Raw genomic sequence first — 27,937 nt, forward strand, 5'->3', positions numbered from 1 at the left:
TGGGAGGTGCAGTAGCGTCGGGAATTGACGACTCATGGTACTCCTTGTCCCGATCCTTGGTCGACTTGCAATACTCCCAGTGAACCTCTTTGTTGCAGGCGTGGCAGTGGACATCCCCGGCAGGTCACTTGGAGGTGCGAGGGCGGTGTTCTTTGTTCCCGCAGCTGTGGCAGGTGCTGTTAGACGCCCGCCATTTCCTGAGGTCGTGCCGGCGGCCGCAGGATTGACAGGGACCGCTGTATTGCGGGGGTGCATGCGTCATATGCTAGGCCCTTATGTCTGCCAAGACGGCGCTTAAGCTCGGGTCATCCTGGAGTGCCGAGGCTGTCACCCTCAATACCTCGTGTGAGCGGTAGCTGGTTAGTACCTCCTGCTCTGACGTGTTTGCAGCGAGGGAGCTGAGGCGTTGTACGGGTTTCTCGTCCCTGACGCCGATGAGCATCACCATTTTCAGCTGGGCCTCCGCACAAGTGACGGGGTTTCCGGTGCACAGGTCTATTTCTTCAGCCTTATTCCTTATTCGGTCGTAGAAGTCGTCGAAGGACTCGCTTTGCGCCTCTCTGTATCGGAGCAGGTCGCGGCGGTGGAGATCCTCGATTCGCTTGTCCCGGAAGTGGGCTTGCAGTCCGACAAGCTTCTCATCGGCCGAGAGCGAGGTGTCCTGCGGGATGTCCAGGGAGTTCGGTAGTATCCCCAGAACGTCGAGGGACAACCACGACCGGAGCTGTATGTCACGTGGCAACCTATTAACACCGGCTATGATGGCATAGTCGGTCCAGTCATGGCGCCACGAATGAAACGACCGGAAGTGTGCATCGGCCTGCAGAGCCAGGGGACGTTGGACCGAGAGGTTGCCGGGTGGCGGAGGAGCGGGTGTCACTCCGGTGACAGGCGGGATTGGGGCGGAAGGCCGAGGAGGAGGGGACGGGGAGGTCGACGAGAGGCTCGGTGTTGGGGACGTTGTGCAGGTGACAAAAACTACGAGGGATTGCAGGGTGTCCGCTGTTTTGTCGATTTTCTTGCTGTGCTCTCTCCGTTCCTCTCGCATCACCACTACGAGCTGTCTGATGTTACCGCCACTATCCCGCGAAGACGTCACATTTGGTGTGAGCGTAGGTGGGGATGGTAAGTCACTCGCCTCCGAAACCGAAGCCGGTGAATTGCGTCTTGGTTCCATGTTCCCCTGGCTAGGTGGGCATGACCTGCGTGGTTAGGCTGGTGGGTTGCGTGATGTCAGCTTCGCTCCGTATATAGGTCACGGTGGCGGCGGGTAGTGCTCTGCCAAGAGGTTCGATATCCTGATGAGTGGGATGAAAGGCCCCTTTGTTAGCGCCACTACATGTCTACGAAAGCGCGACACTAGTTCTACGTAATGTGGCGTCCACTGTCTAGCACCACACTGTTGCACAGCACAGCACTCACGGTCCAACATGCACACTGTCGCCTAATTCCGTCGACACTTCCGTCAAGTCTTCGTTCACGTACGCGCCACCGAATCGCGTATCGTCATATTACTGTTACTCCTTCATACACGCACCATCGATTAACGTATCGTCGCTTTTGTATCACTGTTGCAAGGGTATCCTACTCACTGCGCCATGTTTCAAACTATATTGCAAGCCCTGTTGCAAGGGTGGGGCGAAAGTGAAACACACGTAAGGCTACTTACGCTTTCATTAATAGATGGGTTATGTGTATAGGAAAGCGCATGGTGCACGTAGGAAGACTAGCAGGTATCTGTCGGCGTGGGCCCCGATGGAGTGCGTCCTTCGCTCCACGGAGTGAAGACCTGCCTACTTTCCATCTAGATACGTTCGGAACTCTACCTACCAGCTCCGCGCTCAAAGGATTACAAAGGCGGAGCATGCCGACAGGAGACCTTTTGGTCCATATCTGGGTCGGATGCAAAAAAATCCTAATAATAATGATAATAATAAATAAATATATAAATAAAAACTACAATAATGTAAGTATCAAATGAAATACATAAATAAACGCATAGGCACAGTCAAACAACAAACAAACAGGTAAATAGTAAATAATGATAATTTGACATATAATACATGAGAATCAAACAGACAAATCATAACAAAACAAAAACAAATAATATAAAATAAGTAATAATCATTCCAGCATCTTGCTTAGGTGTTCATCTAAATGATTCTTAAGGCTTCGAACTGAACTACACTGCACTGTCTCTGCAGGAATTTTATTCCATTCATTAACTACACGGTTGGTGAAGTTTTTTCTACCTGCTTCCAAATTAGACCCATTTCCAGACAGTTTGAGACCATTGTTTCTTATCTGATTCTCATTTAGTGTGAAAATTTTATAACTTTTGATGTGAATTCTCTTGAGAATCATACCTGTATCAAATCACCTCTAAGTCTACGCTTTTTTTAAGGAAAACAGATTCATATTTTTCAGTCGATTTTCGTGTGATTTATTTTTTATATTTGGAATCATTTTTGTGGCTCGCCGTTGTACTTTTTCCAATCTATCAATGTCTTTAATGAGATTCGGCGACCATAAGGAAACAGCATATGAATCTATTTATCCGAAGAATACAGACTCTTCGGTACTCCTTACCATAGGATACTTTTGCGTAGCGCAAGTTTTCTATCGCTAAACACTGTGTGTTGTTTTAAAACACCTCACTCCGTGGGTCTGGGCAACGGTTATCCTCAGTAAGAGGCCCTACTGGGGCACGCCCCCCCCCTCCCCCACAAGTCACACTAAACTCCATTCTCTTCGCGGTAGCCAACGAGTCAACGTCTCTCACAATACTTGCTTCAATTTACCCAAGTTCAGTTTTGGGAACGGTAGAATTCCCTTCTTTGAACGATAGTGAAGTTTCTCTTATTTTACATAACCGCCACCGAGCTATAGTGCACCCTTCTTATTCCACGGTTCACTATTTGCGTTTGGGCAGTGACGAAAATGGGGCAACCTGCTTCGTCCATTTCCACCAGCCTTCCAGCGGCGTCCTTTTTTTTGGAGCGTCTTGCATCAAAGACATCCGGTCGCCTGGAATTTCTTGAGTGCCCTCTTCCTATCCCGCTTCATTTCGTTAACCGCCACCGAGTATTCTACCCTTCTCTGTAAGTATGGAATCTGGTTCTAGTGTTGTTGTTCGAGATAGGTTGTGTGCCTTCGTCGAAGAGAAATATCTCTGCCTTGCCCCGCTCCCGCCAACACATGCGGACCCACACATTTGGTGCATCAAGTGTAGGAATATGGAGTGTTCCCCTTCATCCCCGTGTGAAACGTGCGCTCAATGGGATGATGAGCAGTGGTCCGCGTATTTTCATGCTCACAAGAAAGTGCATGCAAGGAACAAGGTACGCAAGCAGGGAAAATGGCTTCCTCCGTCACCCCCCGAAACAAAGAGAAAGCATACTACGCCTGCGGAGGAGACGAGCAGTTCTCTCCCTCCTCCAAAGCGTAGTAGACGGAAAGGTTGTACAACATCCACCTCGAGTCAATCTCAGGGCCAGTTGTCTCCTATTCCTTCACCCAGGGCGGTTAGCATAGACGGACATGCGCCTCCGGCCCCCTCTAACTACCGCTCCTGTACGAGTTTTTTCCCGGATGCGGCCGCTTGTGGCTCGCCCTCGGCCCTTCCCGGATACTCAACTCCCAAATGGACAAAGAACCCGAGTTCGAAGACAAAGAGCGCCTCAGCCTCTTCTTCTAATCGGGAGTCCCGCAGTCCACCTTCAACCCATCGTAAGACGAGCCAGGTGATCAACGGAGCCCTTTCCATGCCCGTTGGGCAGGAGGCCTCCCCCTTGAGTCCCCCGGACCATCCGCACCCAAGCAGGACTCTCCAAGCGGGCATTCCCAGGACCTCCTCCCCACTATCTGTTCACTCTTTAATACAATGAGGGAACAACGGGAATTTATCCGGGCAACCCAAGCACGGTTCATGTTACACCCGGAAGCTCGTCAGGAGTCACCACCCCCAAGGGACCCCCTAGACCATATTCCACTTGATCGGAACCCCCACAAACCCATCAGTGACGATGATGGAAGTGCGGTGTTTCTCGCTGACCGTGCAGACCCCTCCTACGACGACGACGATGTCCACAGCGCCGTAGGGGAGGGGACAAGCTCCCTATCCCCTCACGATTCCCAGTTGGAATCCCCGATGGTGGTTAAACCTTCCTTCTCAGACATCCTCGCGAGAGTTGCGAGGGCGAATTGACTGCCCCCCCCCCAAAAAAAAAGAAGAAGAAGAGGAAGCCACATTCGAGTCTGAAATCTTCAGGACGGGCAATTCTCAGAAAGCGAAGCCTCCTCCAATCCACCTTCCATGGAGTACGCAGACGGTAAGAGCCATGACCCAGGCCTCCGACGCTCTCGCAAAAAGGACAACCGAGAAAGCGCGTTGGCTTTCGGTTCCAGTGGAACACCAAAAACGCTTCTACACCCCATCGGGGACAAACCTCAGGGAAGCCTCGATCCCGGTGAGGTTACCAGAGCTGGTCAAAGCGGACGCGGAATCACTACGCAGAAGAAATGTCCTCCTTTCCGGCAGAGAAGTCAGAGACCACATTCAATCCCTGGCTCTGTCCCTGGCGGTGAACTCCTGGCTGGAACGCCTCCTTGCCTCAGTAAGGGAGTTCTTACCCGAACTGCAACCCCAGGAAGAATGCGACCTCCAGGCTCTATTGGAAAGCGCGAGCAGAGCCCTGAAGCATCAGGCTGCCTGCCTCTCAACGTCCTGGGCCAACTTCGAGTCCCGCAGGAGAGACACCATCCTCGGGGACCCCAGTGACCCCCTCCTCAGAGAGATTTGTGCTCCTTTGAAGAGGGATCCCCTTCTCACCCACACGCTGATTCCCCCGGAAATGGTGGACTCGGCAATCGCAAGCGCGAACCAATTGATGCATAACAGAGCCATCGAGAGAACAGCCGTCCCTAGCTCGAGGCCAAGGACCCCCCCCACACACACACACACACACCATCGACCCCTAGGTCCTCTCAGACGCAGAGGTAGCCTTTTCTTCACCCTAAGAGAGAAGAAATGCCCCCCCCCCATTCATAGTCGAAAACACAGACAGAAAAGCACCGCCCGTTTCCGAATAGAGAACATAGGCGCAAACATCATAGAGGCTCCGGACGCCCCCGCAGAAAATTCTAGGAATTCGCCTGCCCTCCCGCAGAGGATAGGAGGTTACCTCTCTCTCTACTGGAGGGCATGGGAAGAGGCCGGGGCGGACGACTGGACCATACAGCTCATCAAGGCAGGCTATCGCCTTCCTTTTCACACCGTCCCCAGCCTCTCCCTCTATCCCATCCAAGTCAGCAACTACCATCCGGACTCGGATCGCGGGCGGGCCCTAGCGGAAGAAATCTCCGTTCTGCTTCAGAAAGGAGCTCTAGAGGAAGTCTCGACTCCGGACCCAGGGTTCTACTCAAGGCTATTCCTCGTAGCAAAGGCAACAGGGGGGTGGAGACCAGTCATCGATCTGTCTCCTTTCAACAAGTTCCTTTCCCTGACGAAGTTCCGAATGGACACCCCAGAGGCCGTAAGGGCGTTCATCAGGGAAGGGGACTTCATGATGTCACTGGAACTCCAAGATGCCTATTTCCAAATACCAGTACATCCCTCATCCAGAAAATTCCTCCGATTCGTCCACAAGGGCACCACCTTCTAATTCACCTGCCTATGCTTCGGCCTATCCACAGCACCCCAAGTCTTCACCAGAGTGTTCAAACTCGTCTCAGCGTGGTCCCACTCCAAAGGAATTCGCCTACTCCGTTACCTGGACGATTGGCTGATCCTGGCACAGTCCGCCCAGCTATGCTAAGAACACCTGGGAATGGTCCTAGCCTTTGTCCGCAAATTGGGCACCATAGTCAACCAGACGAAGTCAGATTTCATTCCAAGACAGAGAGTCACATACCTGGGTATGGTTCTGGACTCTTCCCTAATTAATGAAGTCCTTCCCAGTAGAGAAGAGAATCCAGAATCTCACTTCTCTCGTTGTACAAGCACTATCGACCGGGTTCCTGACGGCAAAACAGTGCCAAGTCCTCCTGGGCCATATGGCCTCCGTCGAGAGGTTAATCCCCAGGAGCAGACTAAGAATGCGACCGCTACAGTGGCTCCTCAAGTCTCAGTGGTCCCCGCAAGGGGGAAAAACCCGACAACGCATCACCGGAGAAGTCAAGGATTCTCTTCTCTGGTGGAAGGACCCGTGCAACCTGCTCGTGGGAATGCCCCTCGGCCCATCTCCCCTCGAATTCCTCCTATTCTCCGATGCCTCCAAGGAGGGCTGGGGGGCCCACCTCAACGACGATCACGTCAGCGGTTCCTGGTCCACAGTCGAGCGGACAGCCCATATCAACTGGCTAGAGTTGAGAGCAGTACTGCTGGCTCTCCGTCATTTCACGGATCAAATCTCGGGGAAAGTAGTGGGCATCATGTCGGACAATTCCTCGGTAGTAGCCTACCTGAACAAGCAAGGTGGCACAGTCTCCCAGGACCTAAGCCTTCTGACTATGGACATCCTCAATTTAGCCGAGAATCTCCAAGTGTCACTCAGAGCTCGCTACATCCCAGGGAAGAAGAATGTCTGGGCGGACCACCTCAGCAGAAGGAGTCAGGTAATCAGCACGGAATGGTCCCTCCATCGGGAAGTAGCGAACTTCATCATCAACAAATGGGGCTCCCCTCTGGTTGACCTTTTCGCCACCAGATGGAATCACCAGCTCCCAATATATTTCAGCCCTCTCCCGGATCCGCTGGCGGCAGGAGAGGCCGCTCTTCTGCAAAGCTGGGACAACCTCGACATCTACGCTTTCCCACCGTTTCCCTTGCTACAGAAGGTGCTCCAGAGAGTAAGAAACGCATCCAACGTTCGGATGACTTTGATCGCTCCCTGGTGGCCGGAAGCCCCATGGTTTCCAGACGCCCTCGAGCTAGCAGTGGAAGAGCCCCTGGCCCTTCAGGGAAGACCCGACCTTCTACATCAACCGATCAACGGGGCCTGGCACAAGAACCCGTCAGCTCTTGCGCTTCACGCGTTCAGACTATGGTCCGGATCTTCCTAGAGAAGGGTTTTCCCAGAGAAGTGGCGGAAGACATGTCCGCTCCTATTCGCTCTTCCTCAGCTAACCTTTATCAAGGTTAACCTTACGAACCCCTCCGAGATGCTCATTTGAAGGACCTCACCTTGAAGACAGTTTTTCTCTTAGCCCTAGCATCTTCCAAGAGAGTAGGGGAGTTACATGCCATCTCTTATAGAGTCGCCCACTCAAAAGGATGGCAAGAGGTCTCCTTCACTTTTCTGCCCCAATTCATTGTAAAAAACCAGGATCCGGCCAAAGCCGACCATAGATTCTGGTCCTTTAGTGTTCCTTCCTTAGACGACTTTGTAGGGGGCAAAAAAGCGGAAATGGTACTATGCCCGGTACGTGCCATCCGGACCTACCTCAAGAGGACTAAACATCGTAGACCAAATTGCAGAGGTTGTTCGTCTCTACTAAGGGTAAGCCCCAACCCGTCACTAAGAATTCCATTTCTTACTGGATCAAGGAAGTCATCCGCCGTGCCTACGGAATGAGCCCCACGGATTGCCCTAGAGCAAAAGCCCATGACCTGAGGGCAATAGGGACCTCCCTAGTCTTCCGAAAGAATCTGTCGGTCAACCAGGTCCTTCAAGCAGGTATATGGAAGTCCCAGACTACGTTCACTTCCTTTTACCTCAAAGAAGTCATGTGGGAATCTTTAGGGAACTTCTTTTTGGGTCCCATAGTGGCCGCCCAAGAAGTTCTGAGATGACATATCCCCCCCCCCCCAATAGCACACAGCCGACCCTGACAACTCATCCAGGTTCTGGCTAGGCAAACACGGTGATACCTATCCAAAGTCCTTCTCATACTCCACATTCCCTTACCTCACCGAGGGCTCTCAAGCAATCCAAGGATATCAATTCAAGCCCTTCAGGAGGTACAAAGTGAGTATACCCTGTCTGTCTCCACTCCTGGGAACAGAACTAGGTGCCCTTCATAGTTTAGGGGAATGTATAAGGGTCTGGTCAACGTAGGTATTAGCACACTAAAAATTTTCCTTACGGAGGTTTCCCAGGCTAGATAACTACTTCCTTCCCTCCTATAGTAAGGAGTACCGAAGAGTTTGTATTCTTCGGAACAAATGTAATTTTCGCAGGAAAATTAATTCTTCCCCGATACAAACCTGAGGTACTCCTTACCTCTAATGGCCCTCCTCAACCACCCCTCTAATAGTTCCTTCTCCCTTGCCTGTCAAACCTTGTGATTAATTTCATACCTGGCTCAGAGAATGGAGTTTAGTGTGCTAGACTTGTGGGGGAGGGGGAGCGTGCCCCAGTAGGGCCTCTTACTGAGGATAACCGTTGTCCAGACCCACGGATTGAGGTGTTTTAAAACAACACACAGTGTTTAGCGGTAGAAAACTTGCGCTACGCGAAAGTATCCTATGGTAAGGAGTACCTCAGGTTTGTATCAGGGAAAAATTAATTTTCCTACGAAAATTACATTATCTAAAAGAAGCGTAGACTCAGAGGTGACTTGATACAGGTCTTTAAGATTTTAAAGGGAATTGACAACATCAAAAGTGACAAAATTTTCACAATGAATGAGAATCAGACAAGAAACAATGGTCTCAAACTGTCCGGAAATAGATTCAATTTGGAAGTAGGTAGAAACAACTTTGCTAACCGTGTAGCTAATGAATGGAATAAACTTCCTGCACAGGTAGTGCAATGTAGTTCAGTTCGAAGCTTCAATAATCATTTAGATAAACACCTAAGCAAGATACTGTAATGATTATAATTTATTCTATATTATTTGTTTTTGTTTTGTTATCATTTGTCTGTTTGATTTTCATTTATTAATAGTTATATGTCAATTTATTATTATTTACTATTTACCTGTTTGTTTATTATTCAACTATACCTATGCATTTGTTTATGTATTTTATTTGTTATTTACATTATCATAGTTTTTATTTATTATTCTATTATTATGATTTTTTCGCATCCGACCTAGATATGGACCAAAAGGTCTCCTGTCGGTAGACTCCGCCTTTGTAATCCTTTGTAATGTGGACAAACTAACAAATCATTTAGCTTGTTAATGAATGGTGGACATTTGAAGTCAAAAGATGGCGCAATCAGTCCTAGACTCTTATTTCCTTTCCCAGAGACTGAAATACACTGCTTGGATGATTTGAGATCGTTACTGATAATTACGCCGAGATCCTTTTCACTATCCTCTTTTGTTAACGAATTTCCAAATAACTTGTAATCGTACTTGCTGTTATTTTTACCTATGTGCATGTGTTAAATTTCATTAGCCACTTTTCAGACCATTGCTGTAATTCATCTAAATCTTCTTGAATATATAATTGGTTTGAGTGATCATTTGCCATTCCGTACAGTTCTGTATCATCAGCAAATTTGAAAACAGATTTTAGTCCGTGGTCTGTATCATTTATATATACTATGAATAGAAGTGGCCCAAGAACGGAACCCCGAGGAACTCCATTTGTAAAAAATTTCCATCCAGAAGTTTTTCCATTAAAAACAACTCTCTGTTTTCAATCATTCAACCAATTACTAGTCTAACTTAATAGGCTACCACTTATTCCGTGTGAAGCTAATTTAGTAAGTAGTCTTTCGTGTGGGACGGTATCAAAAGCTTTTGCAAAGTCTAGATATATTAAATCTATATTGTTTCTTTTGTCATAATTCGAGATGATTGTGGTGTAGAATTCGAGTTAGTCACGCAAGAACGTTTCCGTCTGAACCCATGCTGACTATCATTTATCAAACAGTTACTTTCTAAATGATGTTCGATAGAATCTCTGATGATAGTTTCCATCTTTTTCCTACGATTGAAGTCAAACTTATAGGCCTGTAGTTATTTGGTTTCTTTTTGTCACCTGTTTTGAATATGGGAGTAACGTTAGCTAGCTTCCATTTTCTTGGGACATCCCCGGATATGATGCATTTCTTGAAAATAATTTCTAATGAAACAACAATATCATTTTTCATTTCCTTTAGGATTCTTGGATGCCAACCGCCAGGCCCTGGTGTTTGATCAACTTTGAGTCTCGCTATACATCTTTCAATTTTTTTTTTTTTTTTTTTTATTTACCGTAGTGAGTAAGTTTACTCCAGAGTTTTCACAGGTTTCAGTTTGGAGTTCACTCTGAGGTGTTTCGTTTACGAATACTGAGCTCAAATAATTGTTTAGAATATAACACATTCCTTCATTTGAATATTCAAGTTGACTGTCAGCAGATAATAGTGGACCAATGTGATTCCTAATAACCTTTTTATTTCTAATGTAACTAGAATTCTTTGGTATTCTCTTTGGATTTATCATCTGTATTCATTTCGTATTGTCGTTTTCGTTTTGTATTGTCTTTTATTTTCTTAGCAATACTTTTTTTCAGTTTCTTTGTCAAATGTAAATTTGCGAAGATAGTTAAAAAAGTATTTGACATTTATTTTCTATTGTGGTTAGATGCTTGTTGTGTCTCATAATTTTGCACACTGTATTTTAATTAACCACTACATGTATTCGTTGTTTGGTAGAGGTTATTTTTCGCTTCTGTCTCAATAATGCGCATTTTTTGTGTGCTCTTTGAGTAATTATTTGAACTATATTACTCTTCCTCAGTACAATAGAGCTACAGATAAATAATGTATATGCTTTTAATTTAAACAAATAATATACGGGTCTCGTTTTCCTAGACTCTCCGCCATCTTTGTTTACATATCGGAGCCCAGTGTCATACAGTCCTCACTCTTCCAAAGAAAGAAGGTAATGTTTGCATTCGTATGTATTTGATTAATTGCAGTATACAGGAAAGGAGTAAAGCTCATTGGGTCCCGTCTCCTACTCACCAATTGATCGTACTTGGGCTCAAATTGGTATACGTTCATCGATGTAAAACCAAGCATGTTTCCGAGCTTGATCTTCAATATTTTGTTAGTTTCAAAATATTACAGTTGTATTTCTTGCATTCTACCGTGCAGGAGAAAGGGGTTGAAAAGTTCCATAATGGATTCACTAAATTCTATTTAGTGCAGCCAACATTTTCAACTTCATTATGTCTTTTGACTTAGAGCAAATACTAGAAATATTCCAAGGGATGAGATGATGAGGCAGCGATTCTTGGAATCAGGGCCGTGTCTAGGCAAAGCCGACACAGACGGGGGGGGGGGTGGGGGCGTCAAATTGCCATCCATAATTAATATATAAATAAATGAGAGACAAGTTTTTTTTTTACGTGAATAATTCAAATAGATAAAGTATGTTTTTTTTTTTGTGGAACTTGTGATGGTAGTTGTGTTTGAAATTGTTTAGGTTATTATTTCCAGCCCAGACGGGGGAAGGAGGGAGGGAGGGGGGGGGCACCATAACGAAATCTTGCCTGGGGCGCCTGGTGAACTAGAAACGGTCCTGCCTGGAATGACGCAGGAGTATTTTAGAAAACGGTGGGCAAAGAATTGTCAATGCTTAGGTTATTCAAAACCTAGGCAATGGTTAATCAGTAATTTTTTAGAACTGCACACCTGTGATATAGCAATAGAAAGTTAATAATTTTGTGAAATATGAAACATCATGGTATCAGTTTTTGTTGGCGGAAAACAATAACAAAACCTTGCTAAAAGCAAATATACTACTGAATGAAGCTGCGAGCATAGCATCGAGATGCCATGTAAGTTAGGTGATGACTTTCACGTTGTGAACCGGGTGTTCTCCTAATCCAGTTAACATTAATAAATGCTGTTACAAAGATAGTAGGGCTTCCTTCAAGCTATGCAACAACTCTACTCCACGCAGTCCAAACAAGCACTTAATCAGGCCGTCAGCATCCAATGCGACAACCCGATGGATCTTTAGTTATGGGTACCACATTACTAGATACAGCTTAGGTGACATATGTTAAGTAGCATAGGTTAAGTTAGGTTAGGTTAGAATAGATGGATTTGTCATCCTTTAATTTCTTCAACCTTGGCATCCATCAAAACAAAGATGATGTAACATTCACCCGCTGCAACTTTCTTTGTTAGTAAATCAGTTTTAGCAACTTTTTGTTATTAATTTCTGTCAAGAAAAATGTATGTTGATGTATTATAATTTACAAAATAAATAATTTTGTAATGCTGTATCACTTCTAAAAATTGACCAAACCTAGGCAATGGTATATACTAATCAAGTACAGTTTATTTAGAGATCAGATTATGCCTCAAATCATTACAATCCTCAACACACAATGACATGGAAGAAGGAGTAGGGTGTTATATGAATTTCTTTGCAGACGATGCAAAAATACTAAAGAAAGAATGGAGGAGGATTGCAACTCACTACAAGACTTGGACAAGATCTGGAAATAGACTCAAAAGTGGGAAGTGAAATTCAATATCAAGAAATGATAGTATAATGGAATTTGGAAAAAAGTAAAAACAGAATATTGAGAGATCATAAATTGGTGAAAAAGATGTCAAAAAAGTAAACTCAGAAAAAGGCCTTGGAGTGATGATCAGCAAAGACATGACACTGGACAAACTTATTAATAAAGTAGTTGGAGAAACCTACAATCTGTTGATGTCAATAAAAGTGGCATTTGTCTATTTGGACGAGGAAATGATAAAAATAAATTTTAACTACACTAAGACCAAAACTCGAGTATGCTGCAACACTTTGGACACCCAGTACTAAAAAGAATATAAAAAAATTAGAAAGAATACAAAAGAGCAACAACAAAACTGGCACCAACTCTTTCCAAAATGACATATGAAGAAAGACTGTCCAAATTAGAATTACCAGCTCTGGAACAAAGAAGGGAAAGGGGAGACCTACTATCTATAGAATTATGAAAGGAATGGAAATCATAGATAAGAATGATTTACTGGAATGGGACAATGGAAAAACAAGAGGAGACAATAAAAAACAAAAAAGATAATTGCAAAAGTGATCTGAAAAATAATAATAATAATAAATAGCTTCCCACACAGAATGATAGAAACTTTGAACAAATTAGACAAAGAAACAGTGTGTGCAAACACTATTCAAGATTTTAAGAAAAAAAAACTTGATGCTGAAAGATATAATGACAGGTCACCATGAGCATAGCTCCCTTCCCATATAATACAACTAGGTAAATACTAGTCCAAAATGTGTTCCAAGGACCATGTAAATTCTTACATGAACTTCTTTGCTGACGATGCCAAATTACTCAAGAGAATAAAAACGGAAGAAAATTGCAGATTGCTACAAGAAGACCTAGACAAAATATGTGAATGGAGTCAGAAATGTTAGATGAACTTCAACATTAAGAAATGTAGCATAATGGAATTTGGAAAAAGCAAAAATAGAATATTGGGTCAATATAAAATTGGAAACAAGAAGTCAAAATCTGTTGATTCAGAAAGGGATCTGGGAGTGATCATCTCAAGTGACTTGACACCTGATAAACATGTCAATAAATTATTTGGAGAGACTTTGAACTTATTAAGATTAATGAAAGTGGCCTTCAACTACATGGATGAAGAAATGGTAAAGAAATAGTGGTTACACTAATAAGACCTAAACTAGAGTATGCTGCAACACTATGGGCACCTAGCACAAAAAAGATCATAAGCAAATTAGAAAGAATCCAAAGAGCAGTGCCAAAAATGGCACATATACTATCAAACTTGACATATGAACAGAGATTGGATAAATTACATCTATCAACACTGGAACAAAGAAGAGAAAGAGGTGATTCGTTGACCATTTACAGAATTATGAAAGGGATGGAAATACTCGATAGAATCGACTTATTAAAATGGGACAGAAGAGAAAGAAGAAGACACATAAAGAAGGACAGTTAAAGATGAGACCTGAAAAAGAATAGCTTTCCACATAGAGTGATTGATGTTTGGAACAAACTAAACAGACAAACAGTGAGTGCTAAAACTATACACAATTTTAAGAATAAACTGGATGTGGAGAGATACGAAAACGGGTCACTTCGAGCATAGCTCTCGTCCTGTAAAATACAACTAGGTAAATACACACACACACATACACTATAAAATTTGATATATGAACAGTGATTGGATAAATTACATATATCAACACTGGAACAGAAAAGAGAAAAGGTGATTTGTTGACCATTTACAGAATTATGAAAGGGAAGTTCTTGATAGAGATGAGTTATTAAAATGGGACAGAAGAGAAACAAAAGGACATGAGAAGCTAAAGAGGGCCACTTACAGAGGAGAGCGCCAAAATTATACAAGATTTTAAGAACAAACTGGATGCGGAGAGATACGTAAATGGGTCACTATGAGCATAGCTCTTGTCTAGTAAAATACAACTAGGTAAATACACACACAGATACACACACACACATGCATAGTAAAGAAGGTGAAAACAGAGGAAGACTGCAACTCATAGCAACAAAATTTGGACAAGATCTGGAATTGGACTCAAAAGTAGGAAGTAAAATTCAATATAAAGAAATGTAGTATAATGGAATTTGGAAAGAGTAAAAATAGAATATTGAAAGATTAAAAAATTGGTGAAGAAGAGGTGAAAAAAGTAAATTCTGAGAAAGATCTTGGAGTGATGATCAGCAAGGACATGACACCGGATAAGCATATTGATAAAATATTTGGAGAAACCTACAATTTACTGAGGTCAGTTAAAGTGGCGTATGCTTATTTGGACGAGGAAATGATAAAAAGATTCTAACTACACTAATAAGACCAAAACTTGAGTACGCAGCAACAGTATGGACACCCGGTACCAAAAAGAACATAAAAAAATTAGAAAGAATACAGAGCAACAACAAAACTAGCACCAACTCTTTCCGAACTGACATATGAGCAAAGACTGTCCAAACTAGAATGACCAACTTTGGAACAAAGAAGGGACTTGTTAATATGGGACAATTGTAAAGCAAGAGGACATGAAAAGAAACTAAAAAAGGATAGTTACAGAACAGATCTGAAAAGGAACAGCTTCCCACACAAAGTGATAGATACTTGGAACAAATTAGACAATGAAACAGTGTGTGCAAATGCTATTCAAGATTTTAAGAAAAAATTGATGTTGAGAGATACAAAGACGGGTCACCATGAGCATAGCTCTCTTCCTGTATAATACAACTAGGTAAATACACACACACACACTAACGCACACACAAGAAAGGGATGGCTGGGCAGACTGTGTCTTCCTGGACCTACAAAAGGCATTTGATAAGGTTCCACACAGAAAATTGCTATATAAACTGGAAACAATAGGAGGCATACATGGAAAACTAATGAATTGGATGGAGGACTTCCTACATGGAAGAAAAAATGAGAGTAGAGCTCAGAGACAAATATTCAAAATAGGAAGAAATGAGTAGTGGCACCCCACAGCTCCAACAATGTTTGCTATATATGTAAATGACATGGACGAAGGTATTGAAAGTTACATGAACTGCTTTGTAGATGATGCAAAGTTATTAAAGAGAATAAACTCTGAAATAGACTGTGACTCATTACAGAGTGATCTGAACAAAGTCTCAGAGTGGAGCAAGAGATGGGAGGTAGAATTTAACATCAAGAAGTACAGTATGATTGAATTTGGTAAAAAGCAAGAATAGAATATCAGGGCAGTATGAAATTGACGGAAAAGAAGTAAAGAAAGTAAATTCTGAAAGGGACCTAGGAGTAATCATCGCCAAAGACATGTCACCAGATAAACATATAAATAAAATAGTTGGAGAAACATAACATTTGTAGAGATCAATAAAGGTGGCCTTTAAATACCTGGATAAGGAAATGATTAAGAAAATATTACAAACGCTGATAAGGCCAAAACTGTAATATGTAGCACTGATATGGTCACCCAATACAAAAAAGAATATAAGAAAATTAGAAAGAATACAAAGAGCAATGACAAAGATGGCCCCAACACTTTCAAACCTGACATATGAACAAAGACTGGCCAAAATTCTCATGTTTACTCATCCTGGGGGGATGTTCCTTGATAATTGGAAACCAAGTAATTTACTGTAGAAACCAATAAACAATTCACAAAAATTACTCATTTCTGACATCCTTGGTGGCTGGATGTAAACCTCTGAAATTTTTACCAATATTTCTTATTTCCAGTTGACTGTGCTTGTATATCCTTCATCACACTTTTTTTATGATTTCTTTCTCTTTGTAATATTTATTCATCCATTCCTGCATCTTATTGTTTTCCTATTAATTTTCCTATTACCAGTCACCTAAGAAATTCAATCATATATTGATTTATGAGTAAGATTGCTACAGGGAACAGATATCCATGTAAATTACTTGTAACTCATTTGAAGTGGCTGTTTCCACTGAATAACTATAGCTCAATAAACTGGTCCTGGAGCTGCAACGTCTACGTCGTGGGACCACCCCCCAACCCCAAGAGTTGGGGGCAAAACAGCAGCATTTACCCCTGGCCATCAGCTCTACGCAGATGGCACCGATCCCCAAGGAGGAGCTACGCCTACCTGGGGGAGTACCACAATCCTTTTTTTCCAACACACAATGTTACGTTTTTTCTGCACTGAGGGGTCATTTTCCGGCGATCACCCCTCTTCTTCTACTTTTAGCCGGAGATGTAGAGAGCAATCCTGGGCCCACCACAAAATACACATGCCCAACATGCTCTAAACCCATTACTTCGAGCAAACAGACAAAGGGCTCAGTTCAGTGCAATATGTGCAAAAACTGGGCCCACCTCACTTGTACAACACTTGCTGACACAAACCAATACACAAACACTTGGACATGTTCTACCTGCCCTCCAGTAACCCCAATCCCACCTCCCCAACCACAGCCAACACCCTTACCCACTCCCAATTTCCCCTTGCCCTTACCCCCGATTAGTACTCCCCTTCCTTTGTCCCCGATCTCTCCTTTCCCCCCCTCTGACCCAGATCCTACACCTTCCCCACTACCACCCCAACCTCAACCCCAAACGGCAACATACAACACATACAAAACACACAACATCAACATATTACAACACAACATTGACGGTATTAACACTAAAAAACATGAACTTGAACACTTTCTTAAACAACACAACATACACATTGCAATTCTACAAGAAACAAAATTAAGACACTCACACAAAACACCATCATTTCATAATTACACCACCATCAGACAAGACCGGACTGACGGCAATGGCGGTGGACTCATCACCCTGATCCACCATTCCATCTGTTTTGTGGACACAAGTGCCACAACCAAAATTCTCCTCCCTACCACAGATAACACAACAGAAACCCAATCCATTCGTATCCGCACAGGCAACAATTCAACACTAACAATAGTTAACATGTACATTCCCCCCCAATCATCCCCCACAGTTCCAAACACCTTCAGACCTCAGCTCAGCCAACTAACCTCAATCCCCAACCTGATCATGGGTGGTGACTTCAACGCCAAGTCGTCTGCCTGGTTTGTCGACAACCCCGACACAGACAGAGGGCTTGATATACAGACTCAACTCGACTCATTGACTATCATGAACAACACGCATAATCATACACATATCCCATACCAAGCCCTCTACACTCCCTCCTCTCCTGATATCACCTTTTGCTCCCCCTGCCTAACCCCAACAACATCATGGAGAGTGGTCGGAGCCCTTGGTTCTGACCACCTTCCAATCATCATCACCACCAAAACAAGATGCACCCCAGCTGGCCACAGACACACTTACACCAATTACAAGAGAGCTAACTGGGAAGCCTTTAATGAAGAGACAGAACAACATTTTGAAACACTTAACAGTACACCAATCACAAACATAAACAATGCTGTGCACGCTTTTAATACAATCATACAAAACGCAGACAAGAGATACATCCCTAGAGGCAACAGAAAATCACACAACCCCAACTTCACACCAGAAATCCAAGGCCTCATCAGACAACGTGACACACTTAAACACGATACCCCCACACCTATCCCTCAAAACATAGCAGACCAAATACAAACACTAAACACTGTGATTGCCAATAAAATACATGAACAAAAAACACAAAATTGGCAAAACTTTATCAATACACTTGATCACAAAACAAACACCAGCAAATTGTACAAAACACTCAACAGCATCACACTATCCAACACTAACACTACACGCTCTCACGCGGCAATAATCACAACAACAGATAATCTACCCTCAAACAGACAACAAGCAAACGCACTCGTACGTCATTTTGCACAGACGAGCCATCTTACATCTCACCCTGACGACCGACGCACCATTCGACGTAAGAAAGACTTTCCCACAGACTCAGACTATACACCCTTCATAGACAGTCAGACAAAACTCATAATGCATAGTCTCAAGCACTCATCTGCCTGTGGCCCTGATAACATAAGCAACATCCACCTAAAACACATTGGACCACAAGGTATACACGCACTCACAAACATTGCAAACTACAGCTATTCACACAACACTATACCCGACATCTGGAAGCATGGTAAAATAATCACCATCCCAAAACCGAACAAAGACCCAACAATCCCATCATCGCACCGCCCAATCACACTTCTCTGCACCCCCTCTAAAGTCATTGAACGCCTAATACTTAAACTTGTCACACCATATATTCCCCTTGCTGACTCACAACACGGTTTTAGGCCACTACACTCCACAAACACTCTTCTGACAAACCTCACACAAAGAATTTTTGATGGCATCAATTCAGATAGGCCCCACCACAGAACACTTCTTATAACATTGGACATTAGTAAAGCTTTTGATGCTATCCCCCGCCACAACCTAACAAATAAAATATATAACACAGACATGCACAATAACACCAAAAGATGGCTGGCCAATTATCTGGCAGGCAGGAATGCTCATGTGTCATATAATGGCCAATCATCGCACATCAGAAACATTAAGAACGGAGTACCGCAGGGCTCAGTTCTATCCCCCACATTATTTAATCTATACATGCATGACTTACCCACGCCAGACACCTCAGAAATACAAATCTCTTCTTACGCAGACGACATAACAATCACATGCACACATCGTAACACAGACAAAGCTGCAGAAATAATCCAGCCTTACCTTGACACACTCAACACATGGTTCATCACAAACAGACTCAAAATAGCTCCAACCAAATCTACAGCAACACTTCTCACCAACTGGACAAAAGAACACAAATACATACCTCATCTCTACATCAACAACACTCTAATACCACACACAAACACACCGAAAATTCTTGGTGTAACATACGATACATCCATGTCTTTCAAACAACACCTCACAAACATAAAAAACAAATGCACACCTAGACTTAACGCACTTAAGTCAATCACTGGAACAACATTTGGACAAAACAAAGAAACTAATATAACAATATACAAACAATGTATACGCTCAGTGATGAATTATGCGAGTCCTGCATGGGCTCCTAATCTCAGTGAGACACACCACAACACCCTTCAAATCATACAAAACAAAGCCCTAAAAACAATTACAGGCTGCACAAATACATCACCTACAGACCATTTACACCATGAAACAAAAGTCCTCAAAGTCAAGGAACACCTCGACATGAGAGGCACACAAACACTTGCTGCAGCCACCACAAACACATCATACCGTTACACTACATAGCAGAACACCCACACACACCAAGAAACATTAAAACTACACCCAAAGACCTTTATTACACAAAGATACTCTCTTCTCTTCCTCCACAACCACCAAATACCAGCCTCCGGAAACATATTCATAATCATATCACTCACCGCTCCATTAACACACTGAAAGACAACACACTGCTGCATGCCAGACCCCCTGATATCCACCCTTCTGAATCCTCTCTCCCACGTAAGGACAGAGTCCACTTGGCCAGACTGCGATGCGGTCACCACCCAGCACTTCTAAGCTACCAGAGGAGGCTGGACGACCGTGTTGTGAACAGCTGCCCAGGATGTAACACTTCACCCCATACCATACAACACATAATGGAAGACTGCATTATACACAATCATGCACGCAAACAACACAACATACACTCTATAAAGGATTTGTGGGAAAACCCAGTCTCGGCTGTGGCCTTCCTTGGGGAGACGGGACTGCTCGGACAGACAGTCTAGGGAACGACAACAACAACAACAACAACTCAATAAACTTTTCCCACTACGCACCTTGTTTTAGTGATTGATGGAAGTGAGGAGTGAATCTAACCTAACTTAGTTGTAGGTAGGGACAAGTTTGGATAGATTGACTAGAAGTAATTGACTTCTCACTCAAGGATGTCTGAAATCAACATTTGATTTTATCATTTATACGCTTGTGGTGGTATATGTGTGGAATTTCACTTGTTTTCCCAAAAAAACAAGAGATTTGCTGTAGAAATCAATATCAGATTCTTGTGGATCTCTACAGTGTTGATTTATGACATCCTTGATTGGTGTGTGTGTAGTGGTCTTCTCTGAAAATTTGACAAAGATATTTTGTATCCAATGATGCTACTGTATACTTCTCTTTTTTCGTATGTCTTCTACCTCTATAATATTTATTCAGCCACTCTTTTGCCTTATTATTTACTGATTATATACTGTCCCAATCTATGTTCTGTGCAACCCCATCATTTTTAGTATTTGTTCAACCTTCCATATCTTCTTTAACCTCTTAAATATAAGTCAAATTCTTGTGTGCAGCATCAAATGCCTAATGGACGATGCATCACACTACTTGCATTATAAAATATGAAGTGACTGCTGTATTTTTTTCACCTCATTCATGTAATCCACGTCTTCGTTTCTAGGATATTTTATGGCTCTTTTTTGGAAATATAGATAACTGTTGGCGTTAACTTCAAGTTCTTTGTAGACCTTTTCGATCACATCATCCCTTGTTTTGAGCAAAATGCCAAATTTCTTTGGAAACCTGAATCTACCTGTTTCACCCATGCCAATCCGCAACAATTTTTCTGCGAATGTCCTGTTTTCTTTATCCTCAGCCTTCAATCTAACATTTTGTACCAATTCTCTTTTATTTTAATTATTTTATTTTATCTCCTTTAATTCTTGTTTTATTTCTTCGTTCTCCTTCTTTAATTCTTCTTTTTCTTGGAAAGTCCTTTCCCAAACCTTAAGGAGGACCGACACATCTGATTCCGTTTCGTCGACGGCATAGTCGTAATCAGGCAGGATCATTGCCGTTGCTGCTTCTTCACTAATATTGTAAGCTGAAGCAGGAATCTCAACGGATCCCAATTCAGGTTCCTCTTCTGGAATTACCTGCTTGCTGTCAATACCCTTCACTAAAGACTCCCCCCTCCCTAATGGAAGGCATGTCCGAAAAAATTCTTTATATACCACGTTTGCTGGATTTTTCACCACACATTCACCATTAACCTTATGGTAAACTGTTTTTCCTTGAGTTTGCTGATTTTGATATAATCATTGTATTTCCGATCGATGTAATACTTTTGGCATTCCTCGTGACAGCTTTTACCACCACTCATAGTGAAATTCTTGTATCCTTCAAAATAATGTTTCATAAACTTTTCCGATTCTTCCTCTTTAATTTCTCCGTCGAAATCTATTATGAGATCGTACTCTTCATCAGAGTACACGTAATTTTTGTTATTTCGTAACGTATTGTTGAACCCCAGTATTTTCATATGGAATATCTTAATTGTGGCTCTTACTGCACTGTTTGTTTGTTGTTGTTTTTTCTTTTTAGTGAGGCGTAAAGTTGGGGAAAACTCATTCTTGTGCTTCCTGGTCAATTCGTTACGAAGAGCATAGTTTTTCTGCACACTTTCTTTTGGGTACTTCTTCGTCTTCGTAACCCAGGCCTAAAAGTGGTTAAACCTCCTTTTTCTCTGTGCACTACTCTTTGATCAACGTTCATCCATTGCAGCAACGTTTGATATGGTATATGGTAGCTATAAAAATGTTCCTACACCATGGGACATTTTTGCCGGATTTCGGAAGGTGGTGATAAAAGCGCCAGGAAATTTTCAAAACGGGATTTTTTTTATACGTAGATACCACCGTTAAAATCAGTATTAAGAGTCATTTCTTCCCTTTCCCTACTACATTTTCGTTAATGCCCCACTGTATTTGTTTAGCTCGTGTTAGACCTACAATCTCTCAAAAAGTTAATGTCGAACTTATTTTTTTCCTACAGGTCGAGGGTAAATATAAACATTTCCTTGGAAAAGGTATCCAAAAATTCTGTATATTCATCATGGAACAAAGAGAAACTCATGTGACACACCTATCTCATGAGTCATCTTAAATATCACATGATGGCCCACACTGGAGAGAAACCTTTCCATTGTGACCTGTGTGATGTAGCTTTCTCAGGAAAGACTAGTCTCAAACGACACATGATGACCCACACTGGAGAGAAGCCTTTCAAGTGTGACCTGTGTGATGCAGCTTTCTCAGGAAAGACTAGTCTCAAACGACACATGATGACCCACACTGGAGAGAAGCCTTTCAAGTGTGACCTGTGTGATGCAGCTTTCTCAGGAAAGACTAGTCTCAAACGACACATGATGACCCACACTGGAGAGAAGCCTTTCAAGTGTAACCTGTGTGATGCAGCTTTCTCAGGAAAGAGTATTCTCAAACAACACATGATGACCCACACTGGAGAGAAGCCTTTCAAGTGTGACCTGTGTGATGCAGCTTTCTCACAAAAGAGTCATCTCAAAGATCACATGATGACCCACACTGGAGAGAAGCCTTTCAAGTGTGACCTGTGTGATGCAGCTTTCTCACTAAAGAGTAATCTCAAACAACACATGGTAACCCACACTGGAGAGAAGCCTTTCAAGTGTGACCTGTGTGATGCAGCTTTCTCAGGAAAGAGTATTCTCAAACAACACATGATGACCCACACTGGAGAGAAGCCTTTCAAGTGTGACCTGTGTGATGCAGCTTTCTCACAAAAGAGTCATCTCAAAGATCACATGATGACCCACACTGGAGAGAAGCCTTTCAAGTGTGACCTGTGTGATGCAGCTTTCTCACTAAAGAGTAATCTCAAACAACACATGGTAACCCACACTAGAGAGAAGCCTTTCAAGTGTGACCTGTGTGATGCAGCTTTCTCAGGAAATAGTGGTCTCAAATATCACATGATGACCCACACTGGAGAGAAGCCTTTCAAGTGTGACCTGTGTGATGCAGCTTTCTCAGGAAAGACTAGTCTCAAACGACACATGATGACCCACACTGGAGAGAAGCCTTTCAAGTGTAACCTGTGTGATGCAGCTTTCTCAGGAAAGAGTATTCTCAAACAACACATGATGACCCACACTGGAGAGAAGCCTTTCAAGTGTGACCTGTGTGATGCAGCTTTCTCACAAAAGAGTCATCTCAAAGATCACATGATGACCCACACTGGAGAGAAACCTTTCAAGTGTAACCTGTGTGATGCAGCTTTCTCAGGGAATAGTGGTCTCAAATATCATGTGATTGCTCACACTGGAGAGAAACCTTTCAAGTGTGACCTATGTGATGTAGCTTTCAGAGTAAAGGATGCTCTCAAACGACACTTGGTGATCCACACTGAAGAGAAGCCTTTCAAGTGTGACCTGTGTGATGCAGCTTTCTCACGAAAGGCTAATCTCAAACGACACTTGGTGACCCACACTAGATAGAATCATTTTAAATGCGACATGTGAGATGCAGCTTTCTCAGGAAAGAGCCATCTCAAACTACACATGGTTAACCACACTAGAGAGAATCCTTTCGAATATAACCCGTGTGATGCAGTTTTCCAACAAAAGGGCCCTCGAACGACACATGATGACCCACACCTTTCAAGTAGAATAAGCCAGATCCTTCACAAGACGGGCTCAAAGTGATCCAAGCTAAATTTAGAATGTTCACTTGGTACTCACAACGATCCCTTTCTCCTTGTTCTGTCCACCTTCCGCATCCATATAGCCCTTCGATCTGTACCACTCGGGAATTGAAAGAAGCTCCGACCACTACTTTGCCCGTTGTTACATTTGGCAGGTACACAATGGACCATAATTTATTCAATTTTCTTACATTTAGTGTTGAACAGTGACGTGTGAATAGCGATGTTTGGCTACTGATATATCACTCCTCCGAAGATTCTTGACGATAGCCGATGGTAGCTCTATTTTCGAATTGCAAACGATTGAGGTATGAAAAATAGCGTTTGTGTGCCTAAATTCTAATTGGCAAAACTATATCGTGGGGATGGTCGGCAATGTTTCTTTATTTACTCTCCTTGGGGTTTTAAAGATTGTCTTCCGTTTTGCATTCTGACCTCTAAGTGTTCCATGAAGTGCACGGATCGTTTTGTAATTACGAAAAATCAAGAATATTAGGAAATAGTGCAACTGGTGGATATATCTGTAAGTCATGACGGATAAAGTTCTTTTTATCTTTGTGTTATGTAAAGTTCTTTGGTGTATACGACATTGTTACTTGAAATCTGTGTTACTGTGAATATATCTACGGTAATATATTTAGCAATGTTTATTGTATCCTTTGCGACAACTCTCGTATTTCAATGAAGTCTTCCCAAGAGTAATATCAGATGTCATGTGATGAATTGTTCATTGTTGATGAATAATGAAATTGCCGAACGGTTTGTTTAAATTATGCCAAGAACAGCTTGTTCGTGGTGTCTAGTAGTATTATTGCATGTGCTTGTTCTCTCGTAACTCCTGAGGCAGAACCTTGCTGTTGCAAGTGTAGTTGTTGTAAAGGGGCGAGAGTGAAATGCACCTAAGGTGACTTACGCGTTTATTAATCATTGGGTTATGTGTACAGGAGGGCGCGTGGTGCACGCAGGAAGACAAACGGGTATCTTTCGGCCTGGGCCCCGAAGGGGCGCGTCCCACCTCATGCCAAAGACTCTGCCGACGGTCCATCTAGATATGTTCGGAACTCTGCCTAGCAGCTCTAGGCGCGGTTACGTGCATGTGACATCATGCTTCCGAATGTCTACACGCCTATGTTCCTTCTTACTCCTATTAGGTGCCTGTATAAGTAGTCATTCATGTCTGTGTGGCACTGTGGTCACGCTCGTAGAACCATCGCGAGGGGTACATCTATTCGCAAGCCGAGACGACCGACGGAGAATCATAGGGAATCTACACACAAAGACCGCGGGCCCTCCACCTAGGGATGGAACGCGACGGGGCCGACGGCGTCGGGAGTGCAAGGGGACACTGGCCGGAGGTTGCGCCACCAGAAATTCCCGTTCGGGAGGTAGATTTCCTTGTCTTTGGATCTATCGCGGCCGATAAGCACCCCGACCTTGCCCCCAACGAGGGACAACCGATCCTGAATCCGACACTCAATTGGAGGAGGGGCCGGGCGTGCTCGTTGTACCGGGGTTGCACCTGGTCAGCTTGAGTGGCGGCGCGGGAAACACCATCCTCCTCCGAAAAGGAGTCCGGGTGAGTCGGGACGCATGTACGGAGAGGGCGGCCGTACATGCTCTGGGCGGAGGAGCGGCCGGTAGGAGACGGGGTGTTGCGTAATTCTAGGAGGCCTCGGTCGAACTCCTCGCACTCGATATTGCCGGTGGGCGCTGTATTTAGGATGAGGTGCTTAGCGGCCTTAACTGAGGCTTCGGCGTGCCCATTGAACTGGGGATAGTTCGGTGAGGTGACCATATGGTGGACACCCCAGTGGTAAAACGGTTGAATTCAGTGCTGCTAAAAGGAAGGCCACCTTCGGTGAGAAGGCAGAGGGGGAGGGACTGGTAGACGTCATGTCCTGGTCGCAGGGTGCGATGACGGGTCAACCTGAGAGCTTGTCTGTGTTAGCTCCACTGCCACTAACAATTAGTCACTTGTGTTATTCATCTGTAGGCCCCATGCCGCCTCTTCCTACTCGTAAGTATGTTTCTATCAAAGCTTCAATCACGAGTTATTAAAATTTCTTGATGGGGTAAATTAAAATGAGACATTATTTCTTATATTCTTTCTTCTTTCTTGGTTCAATCTACACCAAGGGACTCTTGGGATCCTTGTACATCCCACCATTCAAGTCTGCTCCGACGTCACAATTTAATTCATCTAATAACTTTGAACGTTACAAATAAGTGCTGCCCTTTAATGGCGTGACTTTACCTCCATGCACCAATAATTTCTCTCCTCCTCCACCCTTTTCTTCAATCGGAAAGACTGTTATACTGTCTCAAGCAATACTGTTTACGTAAGCACTTATGTCGCAAGCGGAACATGGCTTGATGTATACATTTCGTCACATCAGCACTCTCTCGATATCCTAACCTATGTTTACATAACGCAAGACGGCAAGCGAGAATATTCAACTCTGCACTTCCGAACGGCCATTGTTTCAAAACATCCAAGTAATAAAATTTGCTTATCTTTTCACTTACCTCTTTATCTACTTAAATGTCTCCCTCTACCGGCCTCCTACAGGGGTCGCTAGTATATGCAGAAGTAAAGCAGGTGAATCGCGCCTTTGCTCCATGTTGCCTGGCTGGGTGGGTGTGGCCTGCTGGTGCGTCGCGTGATGCCATGTTTGCTCTGTACTGTATATAGGTCAAGGTCGCGGCGGGAAAAGCTCTGCCGAGACGTTAAATATCATGGTGAGTGGGATGAAAGGCCCCTATGTCAGCATCACTACATGCCTACGAAAGACTAACTCCACGTAACGTGGCGTCCACTGTCTAGCGTCAAACTGTACCTACGGTTCAACATGCACACTGCCGCCTAGTCTGTTGCATGAGGTGTGACAGTGAAACGCACGTAGGGCTATTTATGCATTCATTAATCGATGGTTTATGGTTACAGAGAAGCGCGTGGTGCGTGTAGGAAGGCTAACGAATATCTGTCGCTTGGTATGCGTGGCCCTGCGTGACTATCACGCGTAGCAGGAGTATGAAAAGGGCCCTTGTTGGTCGTATGAAATGGCTCTAGTTCGACAGGCGTTGCAGCTGGTTAGGGCATCACTGTGTCGCTCTACACCGAGCTTTGCTCTGTGCTGTGCTGCATACCATTCTACAGTACACTAATATTGCATGTTGGGAAAAAGGATTGTGGTACTCCCCAAGGTAGGCGTAGCTCCTCTTTGGGATCGGTGCCACCTGCGTAGAGCCGGTAGCCAGGGGTAGATGCTGCCGTTTGGCCAGACTGCGGTCACCACCCAGCACTTCTAAGCTACCAGAAGAGGCTGGATGACCGCATTGTGAACAGCTGCCCAGGATGTAACACTTCACCCCATACCATACAACACATAATGGAAGACTGCATTATACACAATCATGCACGCAAACAACACAACATACGCTCTATAAAGGATTTGTGGGAATACCCAGTTTCGGCTATGGCATTCCTTGGGGAGACGGGACTGCTCGGACAGACAGTCTAGGGAACGACAACAACAACAACAACAACAGTACACTAAGCCACACTTGCTAGGTCGAGTTATGATATCTTCTCTTGTTCAGTTGGATTTGTTGTTTTCTTGAAATTTTCATGATAATTTTGTTTTGGATGGTACCAGTTTATACATACACGCGAGCACACACACACGCACACAGACACACACACACACACACACACACACACACACACATATATATATATATATATATATATATATACACACACACATTTTTATCAACCACAATGCACTTTAACTCTAATCCATCGACATCGGGAGACCCGCGGAGTCATTGGTCGTACCACGTTTTAATTTCTGCATGTTGGCCTCCACAGATCTCCCGATATTAATGGCTTAGAACTAAAACGCATTGTGGTTGATAAAAATGTATCTATTCACTTGGGCCCATTCAGTGTTGTACAAATACTTTCCCGCGTCCGTATACATACATATATATTCCCCCTCACACACACACACTTTCCTCATCCCCTTCTATA

At 43.6% G+C, this 27,937-nt stretch overlaps 1 protein-coding gene across 1 annotated transcript; it reads left to right on the forward strand.

The window, feature by feature from the left end:
- Positions 1 to 10,749: 10,749 nt before the first annotated feature.
- LOC143031884 (uncharacterized) lies at positions 10,750 to 24,542 on the forward strand. The gene is made up of 2 exons (XM_076196246.1): positions 10,750 to 10,821; positions 22,216 to 24,542. The coding sequence occupies exon 2, from the start codon at positions 22,313 to 22,315 to the stop codon at positions 23,696 to 23,698; it is 1,386 nt and encodes a 461-aa protein (XP_076052361.1). The 5' UTR covers positions 10,750 to 10,821; positions 22,216 to 22,312; the 3' UTR covers positions 23,699 to 24,542.
- Positions 24,543 to 27,937: the final 3,395 nt, after the last annotated feature.

This window comes from Oratosquilla oratoria, chromosome 12, assembly GCF_046742065.1.
Source record: "Oratosquilla oratoria isolate Oo_2021 chromosome 12, ASM4674206v1, whole genome shotgun sequence".
Taxonomy (NCBI): Eukaryota; Metazoa; Arthropoda; class Malacostraca; order Stomatopoda; family Squillidae; genus Oratosquilla; species Oratosquilla oratoria.

Coding starts and splice junctions, on each gene's coding strand:
- LOC143031884 (XM_076196246.1), top strand. CDS start 22,313: ATGAGTCATCTTAAATATCACATGATGGCCCACACTGGAGAGAAACCT.